This window comes from Dreissena polymorpha, chromosome 7 (genome assembly GCF_020536995.1).
Source record: "Dreissena polymorpha isolate Duluth1 chromosome 7, UMN_Dpol_1.0, whole genome shotgun sequence".
Taxonomy (NCBI): Eukaryota; Metazoa; Mollusca; class Bivalvia; order Myida; family Dreissenidae; genus Dreissena; species Dreissena polymorpha.
The window spans coordinates 79,674,042-79,694,573 of NC_068361.1; the positions used below are offsets into that span (position 1 = coordinate 79,674,042).

Here is a 20,532-nt window from a genome sequence, read left to right on the forward strand (position 1 = left end):
TGGGCGATTTTCTACCAAAGTTATATAAACGTTCAGGCCCATTGCATATTTATGTAACGATGGCTGGACAATATATTTTAAGAATTAAAACTTAAAAATCCTCTAAATATGCATGCCTCCGAGGTTACATTTTTATAATGTACACAAGTGTGTTCAAATCATATACCTATGGTCGAAAATGTCCACGACCTGGGGTCAATATGATTTATATACTTACTAGTATGCAGGAAAAACAATTTAAAAAAAAAGACAAGGCTCGATTGTGTAATATTTGGCATGTACCGTCGTATGATGATCCTCTGTCAAGTTCGTTCAAATCATATCAATGCGGTAAAAACTGGCCATGACATGGGGGTAACTTGTTTTTCTATAACTATAACTATAAAGTGAAAACTGTTTAAATCTCTTCTGAAATGACAAGGCGAAGCGGTTTGGTATTTGGCATGGACCATCATCAAATCATGCCGCTGGGGTCGAAATTAGTCCAAACTTGGAGTAACGTATATATCGATATACTGAAATTCTAGTATCGCAATTTAAATTCAGGTTAGCGAATCATGATAGTAAAATCTCAAAACGAATCTCCCAGCTAAGATCACTCTCGTATCGAAATGTGAATTCAGATGGGCGAATCAGGGTCATTATTTTCCTCTTATTGTTATGATTAATAAATAGAATATGCGAACATTAATTATCTGCAGTAATACGTGTAAAAAACGTGCGCATTTTTTGCGTTGTTCAGTTTCCGTTTAAAAACGAGACATTCAGTTGTATCGAGTACATGTATAAAACCACGTGCGGGGCATGTAAAAGGGATGAAATATGTAACGGATTTTTAACATCTGGGGTTATTGTAAGGGCAGTTAACATTTTTTTTCATAAAACTCTTTTGTAAGCATCATAATTTAATAACAGTCATTTAGACGTCTCTTTTTTCATTTCCTTTTGTGTTTCCCATCATTTCTTTGAGGTATCCCCGAGTTAGGGCTTTAAGGTGGTTTTCATGGTATCCAGACTGAAGAGCCCTTTCTTGTACAACTGATAGAGGCGGTCTGAAAATATATTCATGTGATTTGGGATTTTCACTTGTGTGTAAATGTATTGAATATTTTTTAATTATTTGATAATTGTAGTATTTCGAGTTGTCTTTTTTCGCAAGAAGGTGTATGATAAATGATATATTCGTTAGTAGGTAACTAGGTATATAGTAAATGGAATATGACAGTAAATGAGCCGTGCTCTGTGAAAAAGGGGCATGTGCGTAAAGTGTCGTCCCAGATGAGCCTGTGTAGTCCACGCAGGCTAATCAGGGACGACACTTTCCGAAAAACTTGATTTTTGCTAAGAAAATACTTTCTTGAAACGAAAAATATCATAAAGCGGAAATTGTCGTCCCTGATTAGCCAGTGCGGACTGCACAGGCTTATCTGGAACGGCACTTTACGCACATGCATTAACCCCCGTTTCACAGAGCACGGCCCAAATAAATTGTGGTGTTCCGGTTGACTATATCGTGCAGGTTGATAGACTTATATGTCGCAAAATCAAATCGCGCGATAGAGTCCTCCGAAACACCTAATTTATGTAAAATTCCATATTATTGATGTTACAGCATCATATGATCTCAAAAAGAGATGTGCCATCGTTGTTTTCCTTGCAATTGCAGAATGATATCCTCTATACAGGAAAAAACAAAAGTAAGCTTAATTAAATTGAAGAGCTAGTCTTTTATGTTAAAAAGAACTTTGTTATTCATACCATTAGGGTGTAATGTTTTAAGTCTATGTATATAGTAAGTTTCTTTACATAGACGATCTATGTTGTTATTAACAACATCAATTGGCATAAAGGAAAAGTCATTTGCGCTGTGGTGATCTTCATTAAAATGTGATGCGACCAAAGTTGAAAATTCAGGGTTAGAAAAGTTTCTTATGTCAAATCGATGACTGTTCATTCTTTTTGACACCGGTTGCATGGTTTGTCCAACGTACTGTTTCTTACACTGTTTACATGTAATGAGGTATATTACATCTTTAGATGCACAATTCATATTCTTCTGTAAATTAAATTGCTCGCCTGTTACTGTACTTTTAAATTTTTCTCCAACGTGTATGGATTTACAATGGGAGCAACGTGTTCTTCCACAGGCACTGGACGCACGTGAACTGTTCAAACTGTTCGTAAACTGAGCACGTGTAATGAAGTTTCCTATATTATTAGGCCTTTTAAACGCCAGTATGGGCTTATAAGTTTCATGCACACTTTTCACTTCTTCTTTCTGTGACAGGTTAAGTAAGTCCCAATACTTGTTTATTGCGGCTCCTATGTTTGGCAATGACGGATTATATTCCACTGTAAATGGGATAACTTTTGTTTTTGCTTTATTGCAGGACTGTAATGCGTCTTCTTGAGATAGAGCAGAAACTTTTTCAAATGCACAATCGATAATTTTTTCCGGATAATCTCGCTGTTTGAAATGATGCTTGAGGTCTTGAAGTGACGATTTAAAACTGTTGTCATCCGATATAATACGTCTATATCGCTTCGCCTGACTGTATGGTATTCCGTCCTTACACTGTTTAGGGTGGCATGACGTATAGTCAAGATATTGGTGGTTATTGGTCTCCTTTATGTGTATATCTGTTTGAAGTGTTAAGTCGTCATTAATAGAAACAGCCACATCGAGAAAAGACACGATTTTCTTAGAAGCAGAATACGTAAACTTCATGTTGGGGTGAAAACGGTTTAATGCTTCAATAAACAATTCAAGCTTCTCTAAAGAGTGGTCCCAAATCATAAATATATCATCTAAAAAGCGAAACCACAGTGTCGGTTTATGTTCACATATTTTAAGGAAGTCTTTTTCAAGTTTTCCCATAAATAGAGAGGCATATGCTGGCGCCATTGGACTACCCATAGCCGTACCCATTTTTTGTAAATAGAAATCATCATCAAATTGAAAATAGTTATTTTCAAGTACAAGTCGTAACAATTTAGAAACTATGTTGCTATTAATGTTGCCATTATGTAAAAATTCTTCACAAGCCTTGATTCCATCGTCGTGTGGGATGTTCGTGTAAAGCGATGACACGTCTAGAGTGACGAGATAGGTTTCTTTACTATTAACTGTCTTATTTTTGAGCTTTTTTATGAAGTCTGTTGTATCTTTGATGAAAGACGGCAATTCAAACATGTATGGTTTGAGAATGGAGTCTATATATTTCGAAATATTCTCCGTAGGTGAATTACATGCTGACACAATTGGACGACCGGGGTATTTAAGCGGAAGATTTTCATTTGTTTCTTTGTGAATCTTTGGTAAAATGTAGAAAAATGGAGACCTTATATCCAGTGGTAACGCATCAAATTCGTTTTCAATGCTGGCATGTGATTTTTGTATATCTGCAATGCAATTGATGATACATTTTTTTACATTTTCTGATGGGTCGCTGGGTAGTTTTTCATAATGAATTACATTGTTTAGTTGACGTAAAACTTCATTTTTGTAATCTATTTTGTTCATAATCACAATAGTGTTAGATTTGTCGGCTTTCTTGATAACAATGCTATCATCTTGGGACAGTTTTCGAAGTGAAGCTAGTTCCTCCTTAGTAATATTACTATACTGTCGTTTTTTACTAGCGGACTGTAATATTTCTTCTGTGATAGCTGTGATATAAAAGTCAAGGTACATGTCTCTACCGGCGAATGGAGTAAACGTAGATTCGCGTTTATTGAAGAATGGCCGTTGAAAGTCTTCATCATTATTAATAATATTAGACTGGGTATCAGGGTTATTTAAGTCATTGAAAAATTCTTTAAGTCTTAAACGCCTACTGTATTTAAATGTTTCTTCGGCTAACTTAATTTTATCATGAGCACGTATCTTGGGACAAAATTTCAAACCTTTGCCGAGCAGGATATAATCATCATCAGTGAGACGCTTGGATGAAAGGTTTAAAACTGTTTTCTTTCCTTTCTGAATTTTGCGAAGCCGTTTTTTTGTTTTCCTCCATGTTTTCCGGTCTGAAACACGGACAAAACGTCTCTGTCTTTTCCCCTTTGAGCCGCTTCTGCTACTAGTTGCGCAACGGTTTTTGTTAGGCTGTCCAACGATGTTTGAAGACTTGAAATACGCAGTTGTAGATTTACATTTGCCCCGTTGCTCAAGGCCTCTGCGTAGGTTTTCTTTGGACCCGGGGCTGCCTCGTTTTTTGACGGTGTTGCTCTATCGTCAGGTATTGAACTGTCGCCAAAGAAAACCTACGCAGAGGCCTTGAGCAACGGGGCAAATGTAAATCTACAACTGCGTATTTCAAGTCTTCAAACATCGTTGGACAGCCTAACAAAAACCGTTGCGCAACTAGTAGCAGAAGCGGCTCAAAGGGGAAAAGACAGAGACGTTTTGTCCGTATTTCAGACCGGAAAACATGGAGGAAAACAAAAAAACGGCTTCGCAAAATTCAGAAAGGAAAGAAAACAGTTTTAAACCTTTCATCCAAGCGTCTCACTGATGATGATTATATCCTGCTCGGCAAAGGTTTGAAATTTTGTCCCAAGATACGTGCTCATGATAAAATTAAGTTAGCCGAAGAAACATTTAAATACAGTAGGCGTTTAAGACTTAAAGAATTTTTCAATGACTTAAATAACCCTGATACCCAGTCTAATATTATTAATAATGATGAAGACTTTCAACGGCCATTCTTCAATAAACGCGAATCTACGTTTACTCCATTCGCCGGTAGAGACATGTACCTTGACTTTTATATCACAGCTATCACAGAAGAAATATTACAGTCCGCTAGTAAAAAACGACAGTATAGTAATATTACTAAGGAGGAACTAGCTTCACTTCGAAAACTGTCCCAAGATGATAGCATTGTTATCAAGAAAGCCGACAAATCTAACACTATTGTGATTATGAACAAAATAGATTACAAAAATGAAGTTTTACGTCAACTAAACAATGTAATTCATTATGAAAAACTACCCAGCGACCCATCAGAAAATGTAAAAAAATGTATCATCAATTGCATTGCAGATATACAAAAATCACATGCCAGCATTGAAAACGAATTTGATGCGTTACCACTGGATATAAGGTCTCCATTTTTCTACATTTTACCAAAGATTCACAAAGAAACAAATGAAAATCTTCCGCTTAAATACCCCGGTCGTCCAATTGTGTCAGCATGTAATTCACCTACGGAGAATATTTCGAAATATATAGACTCCATTCTCAAACCATACATGTTTGAATTGCCGTCTTTCATCAAAGATACAACAGACTTCATAAAAAAGCTCAAAAACAAGACAGTTAATAGTAAAGAAACCTATCTCGTCACTCTAGACGTGTCATCGCTTTACACGAACATCCCACACGACGATGGAATCAAGGCTTGTGAAGAATTTTTACATAATGGCAACATTAATAGCAACATAGTTTCTAAATTGTTACGACTTGTACTTGAAAATAACTATTTTCAATTTGATGATGATTTCTATTTACAAAAAATGGGTACGGCTATGGGTAGTCCAATGGCGCCAGCATATGCCTCTCTATTTATGGGAAAACTTGAAAAAGACTTCCTTAAAATATGTGAACATAAACCGACACTGTGGTTTCGCTTTTTAGATGATATATTTATGATTTGGGACCACTCTTTAGAGAAGCTTGAATTGTTTATTGAAGCATTAAACCGTTTTCACCCCAACATGAAGTTTACGTATTCTGCTTCTAAGAAAATCGTGTCTTTTCTCGATGTGGCTGTTTCTATTAATGACGACTTAACACTTCAAACAGATATACACATAAAGGAGACCAATAACCACCAATATCTTGACTATACGTCATGCCACCCTAAACAGTGTAAGGACGGAATACCATACAGTCAGGCGAAGCGATATAGACGTATTATATCGGATGACAACAGTTTTAAATCGTCACTTCAAGACCTCAAGCATCATTTCAAACAGCGAGATTATCCGGAAAAAATTATCGATTGTGCATTTGAAAAAGTTTCTGCTCTATCTCAAGAAGACGCATTACAGTCCTGCAATAAAGCAAAAACAAAAGTTATCCCATTTACAGTGGAATATAATCCGTCATTGCCAAACATAGGAGCCGCAATAAACAAGTATTGGGACTTACTTAACCTGTCACAGAAAGAAGAAGTGAAAAGTGTGCATGAAACTTATAAGCCCATACTGGCGTTTAAAAGGCCTAATAATATAGGAAACTTCATTACACGTGCTCAGTTTACGAACAGTTTGAACAGTTCACGTGCGTCCAGTGCCTGTGGAAGAACACGTTGCTCCCATTGTAAATCCATACACGTTGGAGAAAAATTTAAAAGCACAGTAACAGGCGAGCAATTTAATTTACAGAAGAATATGAATTGTGCATCTAAAGATGTAATATACCTCATTACATGTAAACAGTGTAAGAAACAGTACGTTGGACAAACCATGCAACCGGTGTCAAAAAGAATGAACAGTCATCGATTTGACATAAGAAACTTTTCTAACCCTGAATTTTCAACTTTGGTCGCATCACATTTTAATGAAGATCACCACAGCGCAAATGACTTTTCCTTTATGCCAATTGATGTTGTTAATAACAACATAGATCGTCTATGTAAAGAAACTTACTATATACATAGACTTAAAACATTACACCCTAATGGTATGAATAACAAAGTTCTTTTTAACATAAAAGACTAGCTCTTCAATTTAATTAAGCTTACTTTTGTTTTTTCCTATTAGTATTTTTATATATAATTTTATAGGAAATTGTGTATTCTTGAATCCGAAAGTTAAGCTTAATTTAATTAACGTTCATTTTATTGACGTACATTTTCCCGCATTTTAATGTACGTTAAGTCAATGACGTAACATCCGCTTTCTGTTATTATTTGTATTATCCTGATGAAGGCGTAAGCCGAAACGTTGATAAAAAAGGAAAGAAAAATATGTGTTTTTGTTGGATTTATCATACTATCCTCTATACAGTAAACTTGTGTATCAGGTATATATTTGCACGTAATTCCTTAGGCAAGTACTGGTGATGTCGTTACATACCTAGTCATCATCATTATCTTCATCATCAACATCATCATCAACATCATCAACATCATCATCGTCATCATCATTAATCTCTTGACCGGTTTGGCCGTTGGGGGGAAATGCGGGACGACGATACAGAAATCCTCCTCCAGTTAGGTCTGTTGCGTGCAGTTGAGATTAATTCATCCATGGGAAGGGATGTCCACTGTTTTACATTCTCCATCCAGCCTATCTTCTGACGGCCTCTACGTCGACCTCCCTCTCGTGCCCTGGAGAACAGTCTGGCACAGAGTCGTGCCTGGTGACGTGTCCAAACCAAGCCAACTTTCGTTGTTTGACGGTCGCCAGTATGGGCTCTTGTGGACCAACAAGTGTTGCAGTCATGTTCCGGACGTACGTGTTGGTCTTGTTCTCCGTATAGGAGATGCATTTATGTTCAAATGCCTATATCATGCGTTGTGTGTCCTCGTGAAACGTCCAGGTCTCGCAGCCGTAGAGTAGGATCGAGACTACAAGGGACTTGTAGAGCCTGTACTTGGTGGGGAAGCTGATTGAACTGCTTGTCCACAGCCTACTCAGTCTCGCCATCGCTGCCGTCGCCATGGCAATTCTTATATCGACCTCAGCAGTACTGGTACCATCCTTTGACAGGATTCCAAGTACTTGAGGCTGGTCACTTCTTCTAGCTTCTCGCCGTTCATGGTGACGTCTGTACTGGTGTTGGTCGTGCTATTCACCATGATCTCCATGCTGACCTCCATCCCGTATGCTCGGACGGGAGAGAGCAGACATTCCTGACGGACGCCCGCTGATGTCATTCAAGATTTTTATCTCCCCCCCCCCCCCCCCCCCTGCTGTCCGTTGAGAAGTACTGCACTGGTGGCGTTTCATAAAACTTCATACCTAGTATTTGTTTGCAATTGCACTTACGTGACGTCATAACGGACCTCGCATTTATTTACACTGCTGCCTGTAAAGACATGAAGTAAACAATTGTGTGATGTCAATACATACCCCGTATTTCCTTGCACGTGCCAAAGTTACAGCCGCCGTCCGCGCAGCACGTGTTGCACATCGTGCTCTCGTGTTGACACTCGGGTGTTTTACCGAAGTTGCCAAAACACGTATCCAGGTAATGGAATATGTTCGTCATCAACGCTTTACACAGCTGAAAATATTGATATGGACGGGCCTCCTTAGGAGAATACTGGGCTTAATGCATGCGTAAAGCGGCATGCCAGATTAAAGTGATATTATGGCATCTAACAGTTTATAGGTGTCTATCGCAACCGTTGTTTATTTTTTGTGTTTTCATTTCATATACACTTATATTTGTTAATGAAGCATCAACACTCTAAAACAATATCCCGGAAAGAGAAAAATAATGCATTTGAATATCAACCGTACTGTCGTTTGACAAGTGATCACTATGGCACGCCTGAACCACAAAAATGAGAAAAACTAAGTTTAAGTTACTTAAACTAGGTTTTTCTCTACTTAAATTCAATTTAAGTTACTTAATTCGAATTAACGCTGCTTAAAATGAATTTAAGTAGTTTTTGTGGTTCCCGCGGCGTTAACGCTAATTAAAACACCGAAAATGCATTAACGGTGCTTAATGGTAATTTTCTTACTTAAGTTGAATTAATTCAACTTAACAAGGATTTTCTCTATCAATTGTACTATTTTCAATTAAGTTGCGTTAAAATAGGTTTTTCTACTTAAAATATGTTTTTAGTTACACGAATTCAACTTTAGTAAGGAATTTTACTTAAGTTGTAAAGTCGAATTGTTTTGATTGGTCAGTTAATGATCCGGAAGACCTAAGCCAATCAGAAACGTCGTAACAAACGTAAACAGGAAAGGATATCTTCTACCGCCATGTACAATTTTGCAATGGATCGGTTACAACGCACGCATTTACCTACAGCTGACAGTGTTCTTGAATAAAATTGCTACTTACCAACTGACATCTTGAATTCAGGATAATTATGATCAAGCAATTGAGTGGTGGTTTATTTATAAGAAAAAGATGAAGCCATACTATGACTTAGCTTGTGGAATGTCATATGGCCTTCTTTTTAAGAAAACAACCCATGTGTAATCAAGGGGTACCCTTCAATTAACTAGACAATTACCAATACTGTTAAAACAACAACAAAATGTTGGTTGTTTTTAAAAAGGGAACTGAAATAACAAATACAGGATATGAAAGACAATTAACGAGCAATCACTGATCCTCATGACATTTTTAATACTGTATTATGGATTCGTTTGTTACCATTGCAATATTTACACACTCATAAAAAAATATAAATTGTTAACTGCTGCACTAAAACAACAATTAAATTCTTAATTAGGTTTATTTTGAATCTCATCAAACAATATAGGATAATATTTCGGAAGAACGAATGACATTTAACAAATGCATACATTAGTTCTTTTAATTAATATCTAAACTGGGAATATATACTGAATATATGTCTCTGTCTAAACTATTTATTTCTAAAGGGGAAAAATCAGAACACTTAAGTTAGATATGTTTCTAAATAATATGTTAACAGTACATTTTTTTCTTTTTTTACATTAAAAATTATTTTAAAAGACAATAGTGCACTCAGACTTAAAATATCACCTGGGTAATTTCTGATATGTGTACTTTTTGGGATTGTTTACTTATAAGTTCACTGCCAATACTGAGATACTGGAGACTGTTTTTTTTCCATTTAAATACTAAAATCAAAGCCAAAATTTACATGTATAGAATATAATTAAGTTGGATTCGGTGACACGATATAATCTTTAATTTCTACCTGGGACATATAATATAGTCCCAGTTTCTACATACAAGCTGGTATGACTACTCGTATACAAGACAAGTTATTACTACAGGTAAATGCGATATGACCCGGAAATATATAGACGGGCGGATCGTTTTTGATGTTTATTGCATAGTTACTGACTGTCAGCAAAATTTGATGATGAAAGGGTGTTTTGAATGTTATTCCAGACTAAAACAAATTTTAGCTGACTTAAGATTCTAATCCAAATTTATAATATCTGTATTTTTTGCTCGTACCACATGGCAATCTTTTTCTTCCGACCTCGGGCCTGAATTTATTAACAAACCTGACAACCAATCAAAACGCTTGTTTCATATGCTTATTTTCGGACGCGAGTTTTGACTTAACGATAATTAATAATTCAACTTAAGTAAAAATTTTATTACTTAAGTAATAAGTAAATACAATTAACGATGCGAAAGCACTTAAATTAATTTTAAGCAGCGTTAAATGCAATTTAAGTAACTTAACGGTAATTAAAATCAATTTTTGTTGTTCGGGCGCACTTAACGAGTTAAACTAAGTTTTTCTCTGCTTAATTCATTTTTCTCACATAAATAGAAAATAACTCTTCTTAACTACTTAATGCATTTAGTAGCGTTAATTCGAATTAAGTTACTTAAATTGAGTTTAAGTAGTGAAAAACTAAGTTTAAGTTACTTAAACTTAGTTTTTCTCTTTTTTGTGGTTCAGGCGTGCCATAGATCACGCATGTACAATGTGAACCTAAATATAGTTTTAGTGCAGATTCGTTTATACGACACAAAGACACCATTTTGTTTTACGGATCATTTCGGCTTACAGGGCTTGGTGGGTCACGTAAAATATATAATATAAAATATATTTTTATAAACAACTGGTAGCAAGATGAGTTGCACATAATTGGTCAGTAACCACATTTTAACTTACTCTTTTGACCTGTCAATTCTTTTCAGCTCAATTCAACGGTGACAAATGACCATAATATCACTTAAATCTGCGCATACTGCTATAATTCTATAGGGTATACACGCTTTATTATATACCTGCTTTATCTCCCCCAAAAATACAAGTTGTATCAATCGGTAAAATACAACTGCACAGAAATAATTTATGTATTATGCCACTCGCTAGTTTTCCTATTTTGTATTACCATACTAGCCGGACTACTTTTATTCACGTCACTTTGAATGCAGAAAATTATATTTGCATTCTTGGTTAATTATGAACGCTTAAACTCATTTTTTAACTTAAATGGTTGAAAGTTGTATACAACAAAAGGAATATTACGCAAGTCAAATGTTACAAGTGTTTGTATCAGTCTCGTGGCTTCCGCTATTTCGTATCACACTCGAGGCTCCGCCTCTCGTGAGATACGTCATCACACAAGCCACTCGACCGATACAAACACATGGAACAATTGACTAGCGTAATATTCCGCATATATTTCAGCCTCGCTCTGAAAACACGTGGTTAAATGCATGTGCGTAAAGTCTCGTACCATATTAGCTTGTGCAGTCCGTATCGGCTAATCAGACAGGACGCTATCCGCTTAAATGGAAATGTTCGTTTAACTCTTTCAGTGCGGGAACCGAATTTTAAAGGCCTTTGCAAACAGTTTGGATCCAGATGAGACGCCACAGAACGTGGCGTCTCATCTGGATCCAAACTGTTTGCTATTCGGATAGTATTCTTTGAAAAAAAATCGAAGAAAATGCTAATTTTAGAAATTCAGCAGACGACATTTTAGCAGAAGACAAATTTCCCAGCATGCAAAGGGTTAAAGGAAGTCTTTCCTAAACAAAAATCCAGTCAATGCGGAAAATGACGTCCATAATAAGTCTGTGCGGACTGCACAGGCTAATATGGGACGACACTTTACGAAAGTGTATAAAACCCGTTTTTTTCATTGCGCGACTCATATTGCCTTAATTGGTATTGGTTTGCATACTCACATATTTGCTCTGGCAGCCGTACGCAAACGTTAAGGGGGACCCGGGTACATAGTTGGATTTAGCGAAGCACACCTTAAAGATAAAGTAGGGATCGAATATGTGATTTTACTTATTACGTTGTAACATGTACATATTAAATGATTTAAGTTATTCACTGTTGAGACAAACTTTAGATTTGTCACATTTAATTCATAACTCTTATCTTACAATTTGATTCGTTATGGGTAGCCTGCGTAAATTGAAACATACCGGTAGTACATAATGTTTTATTATCAATCTAAGAAGTTAATTAGTAACCAGGGTCCAGGCTCATAAAAACTCTTTTGCAACATAAGGCATAAGACTGATTTTTGTAGATAAAAAGGGAGAAGTTCATTATCAGTGTGCCTTCCGATAGATTTTTCTTCTAGGAATTAATAAAATAACTATGACTACAACTTTATCACCAATTTAGGTGACTAAATAGCATGCACCTGCTTGTCAGCCATGTTCAAGGGCAAATAAATCATAAATGTGTTAGTCAAAGGCGGTGAAAAATGGTGCTTTGCACATAAACACGTCATGATGTTGGCATATTGGAAGTTTCAATTAATGAGCATGAGAATTATATAGAGCAAATTCGCTCTCTTATATGCGGACCGACCACAGGGTAACTTCAGTATAACCGTTCTCAAAATTCTTATTATGTGCATTAGATTTGTTATTTTCGAATGCATCTGTATTTCTCGTATATGGTATATTACCATTGCTACCAAAAGACTTGATATTTAGAAAACGGGAATAGTGCGTGATACAGGAGCAAGCCAGTTCGAGAGACTTGCGAATCCCATGTGAAGCACCTGGTAAATTGCACCTCGATTTAACGTCGCATGCGAAAGACTAAGCAGGTTTGCGTTGAGCGTGGGATTCAACATGTGACCCCTGCCTCTGGTACGATGCAACGTGTTCTTTCAAGCACGGTTGCGTGATTTAACCATTTCAGAAGCAAAGTGCAAATGGCAACGTGCATCAGCATATAACCTAAACAGACTTCGAGTTACTCATCAGTATCTTAGGGTTGGAAATCTAGCCCTTTAAACTTGAATCTAGTAAGAAAGATCTTTGATGAAATATAACTTTCTTAATGACTACACATGCGTTAAGATACGTTTCTAAGTGGAAAAGGTTTACGTATACCCTACGATGATTTTTACAACGAGCCCCTGGTTGCTACGCACCTCATTAGTGTCGCAAGTGGAAAATGTGACGCAGTTCCGGGGATCCATGATGGAGGAGTCGCAGTGATAGCACTGGGATACGCTCACATCTATAGAGAGAGGGGTAAATTGGGCTGAATACATGTGTGTAAAGAGTAGTCCTAGATAAGCATGTCTGCACAGGCTTATCAGGGACAACACTTTCCACCTAAGCTTGCGTTTTTGCAAAGAAGATATTTCCTGGTAACAAAATATACCAGACAATCGGAATGTTTCGCCCCCGATTAGCCAGTGCGGAATGTTTCGCCCCCGATTAGCCAGTGCGGAATGTTTCGCCCCCGTTTAGCCAGTGCTGAATGTTTCGCCCCCGATCAGCCAGTGCGGATTGCAAAGGCTTATCTGGGATGACACTTCACGCATATACGCTAAGCCCGGTTTTACAATCTGTCAAAGATATACAAACATGTGTTTATTATTAAATGCAAATGTATTATTTGGAAACCTAAGATTATACACGGTGTGATATGTAGAAATTAAAAGACATATAAAGGAGAAGAAAGTTTAACCAATTTATGCCTAGCGTCTAGAAAAAAAGGACTTTGCAAACATCGCAGAACCTGATGAGACGCCGCATTTGCTTAAAGGAATTTCTGTAAGCAATATTCTAAATATAGAAATAAATATACTAGACATCCATAATTTTGGAAATAAATTGATCCAATTTAGAAGGAGGGGAGAGTCCACTAGGCATAAACGGGTTAAGTAGCAGTAGTAGAGCTAGGCAATGCATGAATGCTTACTGTTGTCGTGGATGCCACAAACACGTCGATTGCAATCGTCCTCGTTGCTACAGCAACTACAAATTTACACAGACAAGTAAACTAGTAATTTGCACATACAATAATAAGTCAATAAGAAAATTACACAAACAACAAGAAAAAATTATAAAAATTTAATGATATCCTACAAATATCACAGTCAATTAGAAATTCAACTTTTAAAACAAAAATGGTATACATACAACAATTAACATCAAATAGAAATCGTCACAATTATAACAATTAACTAGAAAATTACTCAAACAATAAAATGGCGAGTATAGTTGTGTAAGTCTCCATCAATACAAACGATTATATTAACAATAGTTTGTTCGTACGGATCTAGTCATTATTTTAATAATTATTCATTATAGCAAAGGTGACTACCTAAAGGTAAATGCCTTACACTGGGAGGGGGGATCTATGTATCTTGCTATGCAAGCGCAAGTTTTAGGCCCCGCATTGTGTCCATGACAAAAACGAATAACCGTGTAAAGTACATGCACCTTTTTATTATTTGACGATATTCGTAAATTATTTTCACCACGGAAAACTGCAACTAAAACATTAATGGGCACATGTATTATTTTTTTATAAATTAATATGACGTTGCCCAAATGGACATGAAGTGGAATTAGCACGGTATGCGATCTAAGATTGCGCAACCAGACCCTAAAAAATAAACCCGAACATGAACTGCGAATTAACAAATGAATGTTTTTGTTTTGAAATGAATGGGAGTTGCTTCGGTAAACGGATGACAAGAAAAAAAACACGCAGTTGAAATATTTTATATATGGGTTTCCGATTTTGGCACTTTCACAGTCATTTGCCAACACCCAATTTTCATAATAAACCCAAAACATGCCAGCAAAGGCAAATTTATCATAATTTGCTCTCTGTTTAATTTTTGGCCAACTGGTTCATTACGTTTTTAGATATCAGTCAAATACCATCAAAATGAGGCGGGTGTATGCACCGCATCAGTTTAGTGTTAAGCAGAGCTTTCCTTCGACTCTCATGGTAACTCTTTGACTCTTCGACTTTTATATTGAAAGGTTTTTGACTCGACAGTTTTAGAATGTTAGGTTCAATAATAATAGATAACGTAGAAAAAGGCACAACTGAATCCGACCAAATCACGGAGATGTCACCCCCCCCCCCCCCCGCCCCCTCCCCCCCCCCCCCCCGAAACAAAAAGTTTAAATTAATGATGTAATATAAGTACTGTTTTCAAAAGAGGCATTTACTTTATAAGACTTAAGATAAGACATTTATTTGTAAATTTTGCAAGGAACAAATCACGAAATCTGCAAGAGGTGTCAATACCTCACGAGAGGAATGACTTCTTCTTCAGCATTTGTTTGTGGGTTCGCTCTCTACTCGGGGAGCGTTCTCATTATCTCCTCCATAGACATCAAGTACTGGTTCTTCCCAAGAAACGGATTCGACAGTGTCCATATCTGCCTATAATAGGCCTTCCTGTAATAGTCAGCAATTGACTGTAGGAAGTACGAAGTAGAAGTATTTCCCTTTGTTGATGTCCTACTGAACTTTACTCTTTCTGGCGTTTCAATATATACTTAAAACATTTTCCAAATCTAGTTAATAAAACTCTTTAAATAAATACCGTTCAGTTATCTTTCAATGTTACCTACCTGGAACAAATGTACAGGGTTTCCTTCTTGCCGACGGACGCCATGGGATCGCCGTTACATTGCTGTGGAAATACAAGTATTCGTTATTTAGGCAAACATCTTTTAAAACGTTCTCTGAGAAGGAAAACTTCAGCTACCAAGTTTTTTGAGTTTAATAGGATTTTTTTTTAAAAAGGGTTCTTAAAATCACTATAGTTAATGCAATAGAATTTCATGTACCATCGTTAAAACCTGTGTTAACCCATTTATGCCTAGCGTCTAGAAAAAGGCCTTGGAAAACAGCGCAGACCCAGATGAGACGCCGCATGATGCGGCGTCTCATCAGGGTCTGCGCTGTTTGCTTAATGGAATTTCGGTAAGAAATATTCTAAATATAGAAATAAATATGCTAGACATACCTAATTTTGGAAATAAATTGATCCAATTAAGAAGGATGGGAGAGTCCACTAGGAACAATGGGTTAAACGGGATGACAGGAAATGCTCAAGTACGGTACCTGTCGGGACCTACAGCCGCCCACGTAGACACTCTGGTAGCTCACGGTCAGTATATTATCCATGAAGCATTCCTGGAAGAGATTCGGGAAAGGTTTTGGTCAAACTACTTCTCAATTGGTCGTTGTCGGCTCTTGTACTTCTTAAAAGTACCCCGGGTACTCTGAAGTATACTACAAAGTACCTGGGGTACGGAAAATATACTTAAAAATACATCGATGTATGACCTGGTACATTGTACTTAAATCATATTTTCCACTGATTGATACATTGTAGTCTACTGAAGAGTACCAGTGTTACTTTAAAATAGTATCAGAGCCGACAATGACATAATCGACCCTAACTAATACCTCACTACAATTCGTGTGCCAAACCCAAACTTTTTCCTCATACAACATACGTGTATTTCAGAACAAGCTCTTGTACAACATGAGTAAACTTACGACGATACTTAAAAAACTAGGAAATCGGCAAAACAGGTCGTGACGGTCAAATCCTTACTTTCTTACACCACAATGGGAAAATGCAATCAACAAGAAATTAATATTCATAAATACTTTCTGTAAATAAATAATTGTTCATTGAGACCATTTCAATATTGAAAGAGAAATTAATAATATAAGTCATGTTATAGAGTTGCTTTTTATGACACTTCTATAGCACTGTTACAGTACTCTTATGTTCGTCAAAGTCTACATGTTTCGCATGATAATGCAGAAATGCATTATACATACCATAGTTGTTTGAAGGCCTCATTGAAAATAAGATTGCCATTGTTCAACTGTTTGCATGACTTTATATCAATGTGTTGTCTTAATGATTAACCTTCATAAAATAAAGACATTATTTTTATTATTATTATTATTATTATTATTATTATCATTATTATTATTATACATGCAATCCGTTGCGTATTATTACCAACGTCGCACTAACGATAATTTTAACACGCGCGGGGTGATATGATTAATGACTGATATGCTCGGCATTTAAAAAAAACAACTCAAAATTACAACAAGGGGTATTAATCACTTATTATACTTACAATCGCGAACACCATTTGAGTCGTGTTCTGAGAAAACTGGGCATAATGCATGTGCGTGAAGTCCGCACAGGCTAATCAGGGACGACACTTTCCGCCTAAATTTGATTTTTGCTAAGAAGAGACTTCATTTAAACGAAAAATGTCATAAAAGCGTAAAGTGTCGTCCCTGATTAGCCTGTGCAGACTGCACAGGCTAATCTGGGACGACACTTTACGCACATGCATTATGCCCAGTTTTTTCAGAACATGACTCATTTTATTGTCAAGATACCTTATCAGTTGGTTCACACATGTGCTGTCTGGACATTAGAATCGATTTAATAACATTTTTACGAACACGATTGCTAACATGAAATGGACTTGCTCACGGATTTTCGACTTTGTAAAAAAATAAATATTTAAAAGTATATTAGCTAGACAAAAAGCTGACTTTATACTTTCACCTGGATTCAAACCCAATACCTTTGGGAGTTGTATTTGACCCATTTATGCTTAGCGTCTAGAAAAAAGGCCTTGGCAAACAGCGTAGACCCAGATGAGACGCCGCATGGTGCGGCGTTTCATCAGGGTCTGCGCTGTTTGCTTTAAGGAATTTCTTTGAGAAATATTCTAAATATAAAAATAAATATACTAGACATTCCTACTTTTGGAAATAAATTGATCCAATTTAGAAGGATGGGAGAGTCCACTTGGCATAAATGGGTATGTGCTATCACAAGGTTAATCAGCCTTGAGAGTAATAAGCGTACTTTAAACACCATGCCTGTCATACACGTTCTTTCCCAAAGTATCGATTAAACGCGTTACTAACTCGATATTATTTTATCAATTTCAATTGATGTTTTACCATTTGTATGGACGAACTGCTGTAATCAACATTCTTTGACAGGAGTATTATTTCGTTTGTTTGAATAAAACTCTTTTTTTTTTAATCAATGACATTCGTTTTGAAAATGTTCAATGTTACCGATATCTGAACAAGTTGTCCGAACAAATGTCGTACCTCAGTCCGGTTATCACACACTGCTACCCTGCTGCAGTCCGTTAATTGCAACGCGTTCGTACAAATCCTGCACCTTAGCTGATGCTCCGGTGGGATGATTTGTTGCCCCATTATGATGCCTTAGAAAATGGGCGTGTCAACAAAAGTCAAAATTTATAATACACAATCGAGTCTGGAGTTTTCTACTCATATGGTATTCTTAATACTAGTATATTAAATCCGTCGAACAGATATTTATAACGTAGAAACGTGTCGACAAATATGAGCATTGGTCTGAGAAAACTGCGCCTAATGCATGTGCGTAAAGTGTCATCCCAGATTAGCCTGTGCAGTCCGCACAGGCTAATCAGGGACGACACTTTCCGCCTAAATTGGATTTTTGCTAAAAAGAGATTCATTTAAACGAAAAATGTTATAAAAGCGGAAAGGGTCGTCCCTGATTAGCCTGTGCGGACTGCTAACAGGCAAATCTGGGACGACACTTTAAACACATGCATTATGCCCAGTTTTCTCAGAACACTACTCATTTTTAATGCCATGTAGTGCAGCCCGTGAAACTATATAAACTATTTAAGATTAGCCCATCCATATAAATCATATTCAAACCTGTCTTTAGTTTAAGCATAAGCTAGCATTCCAGAGAGATTATATGACCAGCGTCATGCGAAAATGGGTTTTATGCCATCAACGCAGTCTGGTCGGGAGCTACGCTGTCCGCTAAAGAGCCTACAAAACCTTGCGTTAATGCACAGCGGGAAACGTCGCTCTTTACCAGACTTCGCGATTGCTGCGCTGGCCGCATGACGCAGGTCACATGCTGCCACAAAATGCCTCCGAAGATAACCGACGTCTCCTCAAAGGTTAATCGTGATGTCATTGCATCTAGCATTTGAACAAAGTATTGCGCGAGGACATCATATTTTATTGACAATAAATCTTGATTACATGTTAAATAAAATCCGGTATAATTATATTACAGGAGAATATGCCAAAGTAGTTCCATAGTTTGATAAAGCATGGCATTTCAGTTATGACATTCAATATCTGAATGTAACAATTTCTTTCGCTAATTATCACGTGATTGCATGCATCAAAACTCCCAATCATGGTAGAAATGAAATTTACACAACGCTTTTCATTGATTTCGGAAATTTGATGAAATATGCATATAATAACCCTTCTACCTACCTAGTAGAAATGGACTCAACAGCAGGAAGGTGTTTTTCATGTTGTTATTTTGTCGTTCGTCTGTAAGAAAATGAAATGACAGACACACTCTGTACAGTCTATGTACAGCACGCATTAAATCAATTAAATTCTGCTTTTTTACTAATAACTTTTTCATGAAATATAAATTGTTTATGTGGTGCAATATGAAAGCTTACCAAATAAACAGAAAAGCATCAACCCTGCATAAAAATAGAATGCATGGTCAACTTTACAACGCCCTACCTTTTTAAGCTTCTGTCATTACATTTGTCTATTTTCGATAGCGAATATACAACATGTAATATGGAAATATTTCTACAATTATTCCATGTCGAGAGATGAATAGATTTACTTAATCTCGTGATACGGACTACGCTAGCAAAGAGGAGCATTTAAATAGTGATGACACTGTCCACATACTGCTGGTCGGGCATGTATGTCCGATAACATGTAAAGCCATAACACATTTTTGTATGTATGCTAAACGTCCCAGTCATTTTTGAAACCTACCGACCATGTCGCAACAGTTTAAAAATAACGAAACAGTCTGTAAATTGACATCCATTTCACAATACATTTTTAGAGCTGGTACAATATCAAGAAAACGTTCACTTTTTAAGCTTTTTAAAAGCATTTCAAGAACCTAACTGAAGTAACACAGCGCATGCAAATAACTAACTCACTACACGGAATGTTTACACATATTGGGGAAAATGCACTTGAGTAGTCTTTTCTCTGTTCCACACAATCTGATACCATTTTCTTACGATTTTTAAGGTATTACATATAAATGTACTTAAGAGTTCATATATCCGAAAACTAACCGGTCCACAAACATAGAGTCAAATTTCCAAAGCTTATTGTAATTGTTCATTCTAAACAACTGTTGAAGGTGATGTGTAAAAGTTATTTAACGGTAATAAGAAATAAGAGCCCTTCATTTCAAACGTGTTAATTTATGAACTAGCTGTAGTGAGAAATCCATAATTTTAGTTTTGCATAAATCCTTTACTTTAATCTTAAGTGTTTTACCCACGCATGTAACCAGCGGTATTTTTTTTATACAAGAATATAGATTTACGTAATAGTTCTTACTCCCTACAGTTAATACAACAATAGAAAACGGATAATTCAATTCTTACTGATACTGTAAACACAAAACAATACCTGAAGTCTGTCACGAGTTTTGATCCAGACAAGTACGTTCTATATGTATATGTGTCTCGGTACAACTGTTGTTACTTTATGTTCATTTATCTTGAGG

General features: G+C 36.5%; 1 protein-coding gene across 2 annotated transcripts; it reads right to left on the reverse strand.

Moving 5' to 3' along the window:
• Positions 1–841: 841 nt before the first annotated feature.
• Positions 842–20,499, reverse strand: LOC127839334 (uncharacterized). 2 transcript variants are annotated; one of them, XM_052367665.1, is made up of 10 exons: positions 20,436–20,499; positions 19,248–19,307; positions 18,060–18,178; positions 16,014–16,085; positions 15,518–15,579; positions 13,842–13,897; positions 13,063–13,151; positions 11,846–11,917; positions 8,083–8,236; positions 842–1,052 (listed from the first exon to the last, which is right to left on the reverse strand). In XM_052367665.1, exons 2-10 carry the CDS (start codon positions 19,285–19,287, stop codon positions 982–984), a joined length of 735 nt encoding a protein of 244 aa, XP_052223625.1. In that variant the 5' UTR covers positions 19,288–19,307; positions 20,436–20,499; the 3' UTR covers positions 842–981. The 2 variants fall into 2 exon arrangements, with proteins under 2 accessions (XP_052223625.1, XP_052223624.1); XM_052367664.1 differs by lacking the exon at positions 20,436–20,499 and adding an exon at positions 19,625–19,714 and having other exon boundaries at positions 19,248–19,303.
• Positions 20,500–20,532: the final 33 nt, after the last annotated feature.

What these genes read in the sequence shown, in the direction of transcription:
- LOC127839334 (XM_052367665.1), bottom strand. Translation starts at nt 19,287, where the DNA reads ATGAAAAACACCTTCCTGCTGTTGAGTCCATTTCTACTAG. An exon ending in GTTGAGTCCATTTCTACTAG is followed by an intron (nt 18,179 to 19,247) that starts GTAGGTAGAAGG and finishes CCATTTTCTAAG; the next exon opens with GCATCATAATGGGGCAACAA. An exon ending in TTGTGGCATCCACGACAACA is followed by an intron (nt 13,152 to 13,841) that starts GTAAGCATTCAT and finishes CTCTCTCTATAG; the next exon opens with ATGTGAGCGTATCCCAGTGC.